Source organism: Quercus suber, unplaced genomic scaffold (genome assembly GCF_002906115.3).
Source record: "Quercus suber isolate HL8 unplaced genomic scaffold, Cork oak 2.0 scaffold_235, whole genome shotgun sequence".
NCBI lineage: Eukaryota > Viridiplantae > Streptophyta > Magnoliopsida > Fagales > Fagaceae > Quercus > Quercus suber.
In genome coordinates this window covers 880539-893822 of record NW_027069692.1, presented here as the reverse complement: position 1 = coordinate 893822, position 13284 = coordinate 880539, and the positions used below count along the sequence as shown (strand labels likewise).

The 13284-nt window shown below is 38.0% G+C and overlaps 1 protein-coding gene and 2 long non-coding RNA genes across 3 annotated transcripts; all 3 read left to right on the top strand.

The window, feature by feature from the left end:
• Positions 1–854: 854 nt before the first annotated feature.
• LOC112012323 (serine/threonine-protein phosphatase 7 long form homolog) lies at positions 855–2984 on the top strand. Its single transcript, XM_024044717.1, has 5 exons — positions 855–959; positions 1085–1860; positions 1968–2055; positions 2236–2631; positions 2724–2984. Exons 1-5 carry the CDS (start codon positions 855–857, stop codon positions 2982–2984), a joined length of 1626 nt encoding a protein of 541 aa, XP_023900485.1.
• A 1009-nt stretch (positions 2985–3993) lies between these two features.
• Positions 3994–5240, top strand: LOC136070450 (uncharacterized). The gene is made up of 3 exons (XR_010631676.1): positions 3994–4017; positions 4112–4264; positions 5169–5240. It is a non-coding gene; the product is annotated as an uncharacterized LOC136070450 (long non-coding RNA).
• A 3055-nt stretch (positions 5241–8295) lies between these two features.
• On the top strand, positions 8296–9451 carry LOC136070449 (uncharacterized). The gene is made up of 2 exons (XR_010631674.1): positions 8296–8448; positions 9138–9451. It is a non-coding gene; the product is annotated as an uncharacterized LOC136070449 (long non-coding RNA).
• Positions 9452–13284: the final 3833 nt, after the last annotated feature.

The window sequence follows — 13284 nt, the reverse complement described above, 5'->3', positions numbered from 1 at the left end:
GAACTAATTATTATTTTTTATATGCTCTCTCTCTCTCTCTCTCCCTCCCTCCTTCCCTCCATGTATGTTATCAACTGGCTGCCTTTTTTTTTTTCATCATTAGATGTCATTAAACCCCAAGGTATTTTGTTAAAAAGGGTTGATACTGTAGAAGAGTTCAATTAAGTCAATGGCATGTCATGGGCTTACAACTCACTATTTCTAGATTTGGGATTCCAATTCATAACATTATGCCTGAACATGACTTTTCCACAACTTTTGCATCTTAGTGCACAAACTCAAGTGTAAGATAGAATGGCTCTTGCTTATTATGATATAAGTTCGATGCATAGTGCCACAATACAAATCAATTTATTTATTTTTACCTGTAGAAGTAGTTATATTTGATTCTACATTAATTGAATTACTGAAAGTATTGCAATTTTAAGATGGATAAAATTGAAATTTATGTATTTCATAGATGGCTATTAAAATCTGAAGAATATTAATATGTAAGATTGTTTTGAGAGCAAAATTCATCCCTTAAATATAGGGTTGCAGGTGTGTATAATAAGTCATGATGCAGCACCCTTCATAATATTGTAATAGAAAATTTCTAATGTGAGTTTCTTGCTAAAGATTTAACAAGATCTCCTGGCTGCAACACCTTGCTTGATTTTATAATATTGATCCTCAGTCACAACTTTGGTCAGTTGAAATATTATTTTCAAATAAAGACAAGAAAGTTTTGCTTACTACCGACGACATAAAATATGCAACTTCAAAATTAGTGGAGCTAGTCTTTGTATTTTCAAACAAAATATGCTTTGTATTTGACCTAATGGGCCATTAATCATCTTTAATTTATGCCAGATATGGACCCACATAGAGCGGGACCCGGACCCTCTATACAGGATGTCTTGACGAGGCAGGATGTGCATCGTTCAAGTTTGCTTTGGGATGCTCCTTTGGCAGGCGAGGTATGCACTTGTCCAACATCGTTGTCAATATATGTAGTAGACAGATTTTTGGCATTTAAGTTTGAAGCGTAATTATTATGTGCTTAGTGAATGCTATTATTAATACTAAGTTGCTCTGTTTGCAGGAAGTGCCAGGTGTCCTGACTTGTCGGCATCGAGACAAAGGTTTGCTTGAAGGTCTGTTTGAAGGTGGGTTAGACCCACGTATCGCCGCTCATATCACGGATGCAGGATTAGATGGACTACTTCGGGTCCCAAATATAGACATTGACCATAGCTTGATCACGGCTTTGGTGGAGAGATGGCGGCCGGAGACGCACTCATTCCACTTGCCCCTCGGTGAGATGACCATCACGCTGCAAGACATAGAGGTTATAATGGGGGTACCTGTAGATGGGTTGCCGGTGGTGGGATATACCCATATGGATGATTGGAGTGACCTATGTTCGAACTTGCTAGGGCATAGGCCGCCGAGAGGTCTTGGTGGAGTTAAGAACACTGGAGTGATGGAAGGGCCGAGGATAAAAGCCAAATGGCTTGAGGATCGGTTTAGGAACCCTCTCCCGGCTGATGCCAGTGAGGAGCTTGTGCAGCAGTATGCTCGGTTTTACATACTGGAGATGTTGGCTGGTATATTGTTTATGGACAAGTCTGGCGAACGGCACTCAGTTATGTATTTACAATTTTTCAATCCAATTAGCAATGGAAAGAGATATATTTGGGGTAGTGCAGCACTAAGTTGGCTATATAGACACCTCTGTAAGGCATCAGAGAAGGAAGCCAAGCAGATTGGCGGTGCCGTGCTATTGGTGCAGTTGTGGGCATGGGAGAGGTTTCCACACATATGTCCTGTGATGAGGCATCCACACCAGGCACTGCCCCCAGGTCCACTTGCTATCAGGTATGTAGGATCTTAGATAGTTACCGTTTTACATTTTTGTATTATCTTTTTTGCATGGGAATTATGTAAGTAACTAATATGAAGGTTATGTCTGTGTTGTTTGGTAGATGGAAAGGGGCTAAGATAACAACTGAACATCCAATGCACGTCCTACGCGCCTATCGTTTGTCGCTCACTTCACTACGGCCAAATCAGGTATCGTGCCTTATAAGTGGGAATCGCTTTGGCATGTAGTTGTCATACTTACAAGTGGGAATGAATAAACATTTTTTATCTCAGAGTTAAACATTGTTGTCATGTATTGTTCACATCCGTTACACATTTTTTCTAATTATATTGTTAATATGGTTGTTTACATCTGTTGGATCATTGCAGATTGTCTGGGAGCCATACAGAAATTATTTGGGTTCCTTGCCCGCATATTGTACGGCAGGCCAATGCATATGGAGGTCTATCGTGCCGCTCATAAATTTTTGGGTGGTTGAAGGCCATCACCCAGAACGTGTTCTTCGACAGTTTGGGATGAAGCAAGACGTACCGATCAATGTCGATACTTCAACTGAACTTCACAAGATAACACTTCAGGGCAAGCACGAAAAAAACTGGGCTGCTGAACATAGAACACATATTGCTAAATGGGCGGCGCATGCCATAATTGTCGATGCACCGCCCTTTCATGGGGAGATGAGCTACAATGACGATTATATGGTGTGGTTTCGTCCTCGCACTGTTCGCCATATTACGAGAGAGACTTCGTACTGGGACACTTTGGTAAGTTTACAAACACTATTCAGTTATAAATGTACCTTGCTTCGCATAGTTTAGTTCAACCTACTAACAATATTCTTGTATACTTGTGACAGGTTGAATCACAGTTGAGAATTATGGAGAAGTGCGAACCAGGGTCTGAGATCTACAACGACTGTATTAATGCCTTACGAGCTGTTGAAGAGCTCGGTCGGTTGACATTGGACGATGCACGCACTGCGGACAACACAAGTGAACCGGCTGTAGGGCGTGGTCGGCAAGCAAGTAGACGTCAACGGCAAGGAGGCCGTCAATCTAGTCAGCGTCCCACATCTAGTAGGCGTCAGATATCCGTACCCACACCTGCTCGACGTTAAACACCTGCTCGGCGTCAGACACCCGTGCCCATATCTGGTCGGCGTCAGACACCTGTGCCCACATCTGGTCGGCGTCACACACCTGTGCATGACCACACCATGGAGGACGCAAGTGAGACAGCAGATCAGATGTGTTTGGACATTGGTTATGACATGGGCTCCATGGCGCACGATGATGCGGGTCCATCCCATAGGTTTGCCCATGGGGACACATCTCGGTCCCCATCCATGAGGAGCGGTGATACCTGCCTACCCACATCCCCTACTACATCTCCATTGCCCACTGGCACTGCCCCCGCAGATGTACATGGTAGAGATGAGATGAGATTCATGCCCACCCCTAGTGCTGTCCCCCCTGAGTTCATCCAGACACAGATACCCGCCCCCCCACCAGAGGCTTCACACATTCAGGATCGGCCGCGAAGGCCGCAACGAACACGGACACATCCTCCTGATTGTGGGACTGGACATGGTACGATACTTCGATTCAATACCGATTACATATACATCTCTTTATAGTTAAATGATTTGCATATTAGTATTTGCTTGTATTCTTTTCAGGCAAGGTGAGACCAGTCAAGGAACCAGTGAGGAGGAGAAAACGGGAATGATTTTTGATGGGCAAGAATAACTTATGTAAGTTATTTTTCAGTTGCACAACTATATTACACTCTCCTTCATTTGGTCAGCAAAACTGTTGTCTACTATATTAAGTTGCTCTAAAAGGGGAAGAACAAAGTTATCTGCTTTAATTTATTCAACTAGTTGTTACTTATCTAAATAAAGAAATGAAAAATTCAATTCAACTAGTTGCAGCATCAGTTGAAGTGTTCTTTTTATGATTATAGTTTCATGTTTGCAAGACAACAGAGCTGTTTTTGTTATTATTTCAGAATGCTATAAGAAATAGTTTTTTGCAATTGGCCTCATTGGAGCAAGAAAAGGCTGATGTGAATGGATTGAAACTGGTTGCATATTCAGGTTTGTGAGTCAGAACATCATATTTCGATTCTACATTTGCCCTGGTGTTAATGTCAGAACATCATATTTCGATACTTTTTTTGATCTGGGTCCTTTTGGGTTTCGATTTCTGTTAATGTTCTTTTTGTTTGTCACGTTTTTAACAGGGTACCAAATGTAAGTTCTTTAAGTGGTGTGACGAAGTCAAAACAAATGGTGAAGTCAAAACGTGTTTTTGTCGAGCTGGGCCCTGTGCATGGAATATGATGACAAGTGGTCCCAATGCGGGTCGAGGCTACTTTGTCTGCAGAGTCCCCAAGGTGTACCTGCCCTCATTCAATATTTCTTGTAGATAATCTAATTTATTGCAGCTATAATTTCTGGCTTCTTGAATATATGGCATGCACAAATTTATTTTAGGCTTTGTACCTAATGTTGATTTTGATTGTATGAACTCTTTCCCAGTTGTGATAGATAATAGAACCATTGAGTAAGCTCACCAACTTCAACAAAAGTCACTAATTTGTGTTGTATTGCTATGAAAACTTGGGTTCATAAACCTGGTTTCTTTGATGGTCTATGTTTCTGATTGGTAATTTGGTACTTTTCATGGAATTTCAATTGCTTAGGTTAATTGAACCATTTGATTGTATTTCATTAACTTAAGAACTGCTGGCCTAGCACTCCGCAGTTTGGTATCTGCTTTTGTTGGCATGATTATTCCTTCTTGCAATACCTGATTGAGTGTGACTTATTAACATGTATAGAAGAAAAGTATATACTTGTTGAACTCACAGTTGGATTTTCCATTTAACAATCACTACCATTGATTCACCAACAAGTTGAGGAATGTAATGCAAATTCATATGAGCTGGGTGATTAAGCATGTAGTGATATAAATTTTCTCAGTATCCAAGATGCATTTATATTGCATGGTCCTTTGTTTATTTCATTGTTGGCGTTAATATTTTTAAATACAATGTGCCAAACATCCATCTCTAAGTGGGTCTTGCTTAGTTCCAACTACTTATATAGCACCTTGTCCTTAAACCAATACAGATAAACTAAGAAACTTGAAAAGATATAGATCCAATGGCAGCATTTTAGGAGAGCAGCCTCTGTTCAATTTGTGTATCCTCCTTATGGAGCATTTTAAAATCACAGATTTCCCATTCTTTCACATACTAGTTGATATCTGATTAATGGATTGTGGCTTTGAAACAGGGACAAGGAGCCTGTCATTTCCTTCAATGGGAGGATACTCAAGAAATTACCACAATTAATGATCTTGTAGATATGGTAAATCTACAATTACAGTCTTTTTTACAATTACAGTTTTTTTTTCCAATTAATTTTCCCCCATGGCAGCCCCTAGACTGTTTAATGAATAAGAAAAGATATGGTAAATCTAATGTTTTAAAGGATAGACGATGGACTTCAGTGGCAAATTTTCTTCTTTAAATTATGTTCTGCAGTATTCTAGTATTCTAATATTCTAATTAAAATGATAAAATTGTATATAGGTTGAAATGTGTGGACTTTTTATTATAAACTTACTCTGAACTTGAGGATTACTTCTTTTTATTCACATTTTTACCTTTTTAATTAATTTTCTTTTGGGTACAGGTTGGAGACCTAGGTTAGCGTTGTTGGCAAAAAAGATGATGACGAAAAATGCAAAGGAAGAGTGATTACATTTCACTGGAGTTATTGTACAGATTGAGCACCATTGAAGAATCTTTTATCTTTTTAAATAAAACCCATAGGCTGGATAAAGATTACATGACGTAGGCTAGAATTGAATAGCAACTTATTTCAGATATTTGCTTCATTCATCTTTAGATTGCTGGCTTGTGGCACTTTTATTTGGTTGTAGTTAGAACTAATTCTAATGCTACACAGTCTGATTGAGTTTTTTACAAAAATTCCACTAGTTTGATGGTTGTTTGGATTTTTGGTGGCAGACTGATAAAATACAAGTAAAGAATATCCGACTATTCATTTGGACTGTGTGCGCATGGAATGTTGGGTATTTTTAGTTGTAATGGACATACTAGAATGTTGGGTATTTTTATTTTTATTTTTCAATAATTCGATAGTTACAATGTGAGAGGGAGAGAGTTTAGATGTTATGGATGTAGGCAAAAGTATTTCCTTCGTTCTATTTTTCAATATTGTCCAATAATAGAAAGAAACGGAGGAAATACGTATTCAATCTTCTTCCATATAGTAAAAATAATATCATTGAACTAGGTAAAAATGATAAATTGTATAGGTTGAAATGTATAAACTGGACTCATCTGCTAAGATTTTAATTTTTTTATAAAAAATGTGGACTCTTTTTTAAAACAACACTGAGCCATACCCGAGTTCAGTGGGCTCGGGTACTTCAAACAGTACTCGAGTTCACTGGGTTCGGGTACCAATTTTTAAAAAATCTGGACTTTCTAAAGGAGACACCGAGCCATACCCGAGCTCAGTGGGCTCGGGTACTTAAAACAGTACTCGAGTTCACTGGACTCGGGTACCAATTTTTAAAAAATCTGGGCTTTTTAGAAGAGCCCCATACCCGAGCTCAGTGGACTCGGGTACTTCAAACAGTACTCGAGTTCGTTGGGCTCGGGTACCAATTTTTAAAAAATCTGGACTTTTTAAAAGAGACACCGAGCCATACCCGAGCTCAGTGGGCTCGGGTACTCCAAACAGTACTCGAGGTTACTGGGCTCGGGTACCAATTTAAAAAAAAATCAGCAAAAATTTTTAAAACAACCTTTGAACTTGGGTACCTTTAAAACGGTACTCGTGTCCTTGAAACTCGAGTACTTATTGCCGCACTTACCTACCAACTCACAAACGTTCCAACCGTTGGAGTAAATGCATAGTTAATGGTACTCGAGTTCTTTGAGCTCGAGTACCTTTTAACTATATGTCTCCCCATCAGCATTAATCTATTTTCAGTACATAGCTCTCCAACTCCATGTGCGAGTCAGAGCTTTTCAGCATAAACTGTTTGGTCACCTTCTGGTCTTTGAGCTGTGTCAGTCTCCATCAACGAACGTGCTATCCATTTCACCGTTGGGTCAAACTCTCTTGTGACTAGTAGATAGAGGTAACTAGTAGATGCTTTTTTAGATTTTTATGCATGGGTTTAAAATGACTTCAATGCTTAGTTGTTTAGATTGTGTTCGTTTGGGAATTTGTATGCATGAGTTTAACTGCTGATACAACATACATGGTTGTAATATATAGTGGAAATTTAACTGTGTCAGAATTTGGTCATTTTCATCTCAAAACCAGTATTAAATTTAATTAAAAATATAAGAAATGTCAACTGAAACCATCTTTTTATTATTACCACCTAGTCACACATCCAGATGGTTTTGAATCTTCAACTTGTAAATCTACGGTGAGAGGCAAGTATAATGTGTAAGCTATATATAGCATTAATAGTTAAAAATTGACAAGAAACATTTTCTAGCTTTGCTAACATAAAGAAAGAAATGAAAACATAAATCATATTAGCATTTACTCGTTCAAGGTAAACAGAAAAAAAAAATTCTAATAAAATTCTAATAACATTAACTATTTTTGTAGATAAAGTAAAAAACAAAATAATAATATGCAATTAGTATAAACTTATAAAATTACGTAAATTTGGTTTTTCTGTCTATCAAGTGGGGCATATACGGTTTGGTATATTATATGCAAGTTTCATACTTACCTTACATATGAAACTTGCATATAATATGAATTCATTTCTCAACAAAGAAATTGGCTTAATAAAATAAAGTCGAAATGGTTGACATTTTATTATTTTATATGTGTATAATATATATATATATGGTTAAGTGCACATTATGATCGAGATTCAATTATTTATATGTCTATACACATAGTCAAGGAGGTTGAGTTTGAATAGAAAGTGTTTTTATCATACGCCAAATTTATGTAACTATTTTTAGATTATGACAACTTTTAATATTGTTAATAACAGGTCGGTGATGGATTTTCACTTTTTCTATGTGTACTATGATGGGGAGACGTATTATCATGAGTTAAATGGGTTGTCATACCAAGGCTCAAACCAAAAGCAAAAATGTGTTAAGGTGAAGCGTGGGATAGGCCTTATGAATTTGAAACGAAGAATATTGAAGGCGATGGGGTTAGACCAGTCTAGGCATAACATTTCCATCGTGTATCGAGCACCTCAACTGGTTGTAGGCACCCAGGTTGTCTACAAGTCACTACAGTTATCGGGTGGCACCGAAGTGAAGATGATGTGGGAAGTTGTTGAACAAATGGTGGTGAAAGGATTTGTTGCTTCGGAGCTCTATGTCACTGTTGTCAGCTTTAATGGAGATAAATGAATACAATCCTAGTGGGCGGTATATAATATCAGAATTGTGGAACTATCCAGAGGGAAGAAGAGCTACACTTGAAGAGGGGGTCATGTTTATATTGAAGCAATGGAAAGTAGCTAAACGCAAAAGGGAATGAGTTGAAGGTTGGTATAAGTTTCATTTAGTTTATTATAAAAAATAAGTGAGATGAATGAACAACTATGCGAGGCGCTCATTAATAATATTAAATTTTGGCAGACTAGCATGTAATGAGTCTTGAATGTAGCCTTTGCCACCTTTATTGAAATTTTTTTTTGCTGCCTATGATAGGTACTGTTGCTTTGGTAGTAGACCAAGCTTTTACTACCTAGATAGGTGGCATCTTTTCCTGGAAGACAATTGACAATTAGATATAAATTCAACAGTGAATGAAGCATGAGGATACACAGACCATGTCACTTCATTTTTTTTAAAGCCGTGTTCTGCAAATATTGCATTTGTATTTAGCTCAGTTTGTGTTTACAAAAATAATCCAGCTGTTATGTCATAGTCATACAACAACAACCAAGGCTTACTCCCGAAATTTTGGGGTGGGCCATGGATCCTCAACAAACTAGTCAGGGTCAGCCCATGTTATAGTCTTTACCCATGATTATGTTAGTCATAAATGATGTCAAATTCTTTAGTCGTTAGCCTTTGTTATAGTCATTCCCACGATTATGTTAGTACAAATGAGAAAATGACATTAACTTCTTTATTCAGTAGCTTTAATGTACCCATGATTTCAGTATCTTGTAAGGAAAGCCATATTCAATACTTTTCTCACATTAAAACATTGTTGCTTTGTTTGCAGGAAATAATATATCTGAGTCCTCTAACGGAACAATGTAGTGGAATTTGGAAGACATGTCACTGAGAGATGGAATAAGCTGCCGCTTACATGATGGTGGCGGGTGTTCAAGGCATGTGTTCTCTGTAATTTATTGTGTTTCATGTCGGAGAGACGTTCTCTCTCCAAGTCTCCATTGAACAACTTGTTGAAAGCAACTGCATATTTAGCATTCTTCTTGTTCAATGGATGGGAAACTTGATGGAAAATCTATTTGAAAATGCAGTGTAGCCTTCAATCTAAAACTTGTGTTTTAAAATAAACTTATTTTCTTCCCCCGTTCCTTGAGTATTTGAGTTACTGTTGTAGTCCTATATCTACCAAACATAACCATATGTGATTGAGGTATAGAAACATCAAATATCATTGGGTTACAAAGCCTCTATTCATTTCTTATGGAAATATGTTATAAGTTTAGAGGGACAACTTCCTCACAACTGTTGAGGTGGCGAGTTGTTAATGGTAAGCAATAAAGTGGCGTCAATGGTAGGCATATATGAGAAACAATAATAACTTTGTCAACTCAGCAGTTCTGGAAATTATCGTGTCTATAGTGTATTACTAGAAAATATTTAACTCCAAAGTCTAGTTTTGGAGTCATAGTCATCTTGATGAATAATGAAATACCAAACTTGTGACTGCTACTATCTACATTCCCTGGCTTGGATCTTGCTTCATAAATAGTTAGCCGCACAAAGATGGAATAGGCTTAGGTCTCTTGCTTATGGTATTGCATGTGGGCATGTATTGGCTTCAGCTGAACTGCAAGCCTTTTCTACTTTGTTCCACGTCCATTGTTCCTTGGTGTACACTGGTATCCCAATTCAGGGATTAACAGCATAATTGGCCATATCAAAGTTAGTTTAGTGGGTAATCACTTTCACGTAAACTTACAAATAATACTACTTATTGAAACTTTAAACAAAATCCACCATATCAGAGTAGTGGTCCCTGCATATCTATTTTCACAAAGTGCATTCCAAAACGGAAAGACCTTACAACTGGGAAATTTGATTTTTAGGATAACAAGTTTAGAATGTGAAAAAGATTTTCCAAATTGTCTCTCCAAAGATCCCACTTATCAAAGCTATTTTGGAATTTTGACGGATGTAGGCAGCAAATGGGGCCGAGATTAGTTGGCCTAATGTTGTGGCAACATGTCACTGGACTCGGGGGATCAGGGTTTTAAAAAGGTCCACCACATTTTTTGAAAAAAAAATAGGCTAAGGCAGATTGGTACCCGAGTCCAGTGAACTCGAGTACTATATGAAGTACCCGAGCCCACTGAACTTGGGTATGGCTCGGGGTTTTTTTTAAAAATGTCCACATTTTTTGAAAGCTTGGCAGAATAGTACCCGAGCCCAAAGAACTCGAGTACTGTTTGAAGTACCCGAGTTCACTAGACTCGGGTACCAATCTGCCAAGCATTTTATTTTGTTTCAAAAAATGTGGACTTTTTTTAAAAAAACCCCGAGCCATACCCAAGTTCAGTGGGCTCAGGTACTTCAAACAGTACTCGAGTTCATTGGGCTCAGGTACGAATCTGCCAAGCAAATATTTTGTTTCAAAAAAATGGACTTTTTTTTAAAAGAAACCCCGAGCCATACCCGAGTTCAGTGGGCTCGGATACTTCAAACAGTACTTGAGTTCATTGGGCTCAGGTACGAATCTGCCAAGCAAATATTTTGTTTCAAAAAAAGTGGACTTTTTTTAAAAGAAACCCCGAGCCATACCCAAGTGCAGTGGGCTCGGATACTTCAAACAGTACTCAAGTTCATTGGGCTCAGGTACCAATCTGCCAAGCATTTATTTTTTTTCAAAAATGTGGACTTTTTAAAAAAAAACCCCGAGCTATACCCGAGTTCAGTGGGCTCGGGTACTCCAAACAGTACTCGAGTTCATTGGGCTCGGGTACCAATCTGCCAAGCATTTATTTTGTTTCAAAAAATGTGGACTTTTTTTAAAAGAAACCCCAAGCCATACCCGAGTTCAGTGGACTCGGGTACTTTAAACAGTACTCGAGTTCATTGGGCTTGGGTACCAATCTGCCAAGCATTTATTTTGTTTCAAAAAATGTGGACTTTTTTTTAAAAGAAACCCCGAGCCATACCCGAGTTCAGTGGGCTCGGGTACTACTCGAGTTCACTGGGCTTGGGTACCAATCTGCCTTATCCTATTTTTTTTTAAAAAATGTGGACTTTTTAAAAAGAAAGCCCGAGCCATACCAGAGTTCAACTTCATAAAGTACTCGAGTTCAGTGGACTCGGGTACTAATTTGCCTTACTAATTACAAACCTACTTTTACTGGCGCCAACTACCTTGTTGAATGCGCAATGAATGGCACTCGAGTTCAGAGAACTCGAGTACTGCTTAACTTAAATACCCTCGCTAGCTTTCAACTATTTTCAGTATCTGGGTGGACCTTTTTTGTGTCTACATTGTCGAAGTCCATGTGATGAGTCAGAACGGGTGAAAGCAAAAGCTACACTGTTGGGTCACCATCTGCAAGTCTCTATGTGGTCTCCATCCAAGACAAACCATTACCCTTTGGGTCCTACCTGTCAGTAGATAGAGGTAATATAAATGCTTTGTTCGATTGTGTTTACATGTGGTTATATGAGATTGTGTTTACATGTGGGTTATATGAGATTGTGTTTACATGAGGTGGAATTCATGTAATGAGTTTTTTTGCAATTTTAAGGTCCGTGTACAAAACAGCTGATATATTAAATATGGAATATATATATATATATATATAATAAATGTGGAAAATATATATAAATATTACATATGGAAAATATATATAAATATGGAATATATATATATATATCAGCTTGACCATACACGTAGAGAGCATGTGGTTATATAGTTAAATATATATATATATATATAACTTTGTTGTCAAAACAAATTGAGCACAAATATAAAAGAATCAAGCTTGATCATGATAGCAAATAGTGAGCATGCATAAGATTATTTTGTAAGTTACACACATACACGTAGTGGGGTAAACATAATAAAATTAAGCAAATCCTTTGAAAATATGCAATCCCACAATACCTTCAAATTAAGCAAGTGGAACTAGTTTATCACGTTTGTTGAATTCCCAATTACTGACAAGTATGGTTGACCTTTTATTATTTTATATGTGTATGGTTGACCTTTTAAAATATATATATGTGCACATTATGTCTATGTGCCTATAAATTTTTTGTATGATCGAGATTCAATTATTTATATGTCTATACACAAAGTTGAGGAGGTTGAGTTTGAATATAAATTGTTTTTATCATACGCCAAATTTATGTATGTGGTTATAGATTATGACAACTTTAATATTGTTAATAATAGGTCGGTGATGGATTTTCACTTTTTCTATGTGTACTATGATGGAGAGATGTATTATCATGAGTTGCATGGGTTGTCATACCAAGGCCCAAACCAAAAGCAAAAATGTGTTAAGGTGAAGCGTGGGATAGGCCTTATGAATGTGAAATGAAGAATATTGAAGGCAATGGGGTTAGACCAGTCTAGGCATAACATTTCCATCGTGTATCGAGCACCTCAACTGGTTGTAGGCACCCAGGTTGTCTACAATTCACTACAGTTATCGGGTGTCGCCGAAGTGAAGATGATGTGGGCAGTTGTTGAACAAATGGTGGTGAAAGGATTCGTTGCTTCAAAGCTCTATGTCACTGTTGAGCCCACCATAGTAGAGGTTGGAGAGGGTTCACAACATACTGTTTTGGATGGTACTATAGATGAGCACATCGACTCAATACCATTACAGTCTTATCAAGGGTAGGCAAAGAACACAAGAGATGGGTATGGCAGTGAACCATGGTAGACATTTCTCGATGTGAACTCAACTGAGGAGGAGGAAGGGCCCTCACATGTGCATGAAGGAGAGCATTTATCTCATGATGAGTTGCATGGGGCCACATCCCAAAATGAAGATCATTATGGACTTGGTGATGATGCAACCCATATTGATGTTACTAGGGATGACTTCGAAGAGTTCCTAGATACCGTGGGTGAACATGAGGATGTTGATCATATTAAAGATGTGGTTGTAGAAGAGAATAGAGACACATGCCCCAGTCCTGATCCT

What these genes read in the sequence shown, in the direction of transcription:
- LOC112012323 (XM_024044717.1), top strand. Translation starts at nt 855, where the DNA reads ATGGACCCACATAGAGCGGGACCCGGACCCTCTATACAGGATGTCTTG. An exon ending in ATGCTCCTTTGGCAGGCGAG is followed by an intron (nt 960 to 1,084) that starts GTATGCACTTGT and finishes CTCTGTTTGCAG; the next exon opens with GAAGTGCCAGGTGTCCTGAC. An exon ending in CCAGGTCCACTTGCTATCAG is followed by an intron (nt 1,861 to 1,967) that starts GTATGTAGGATC and finishes GTTGTTTGGTAG; the next exon opens with ATGGAAAGGGGCTAAGATAA.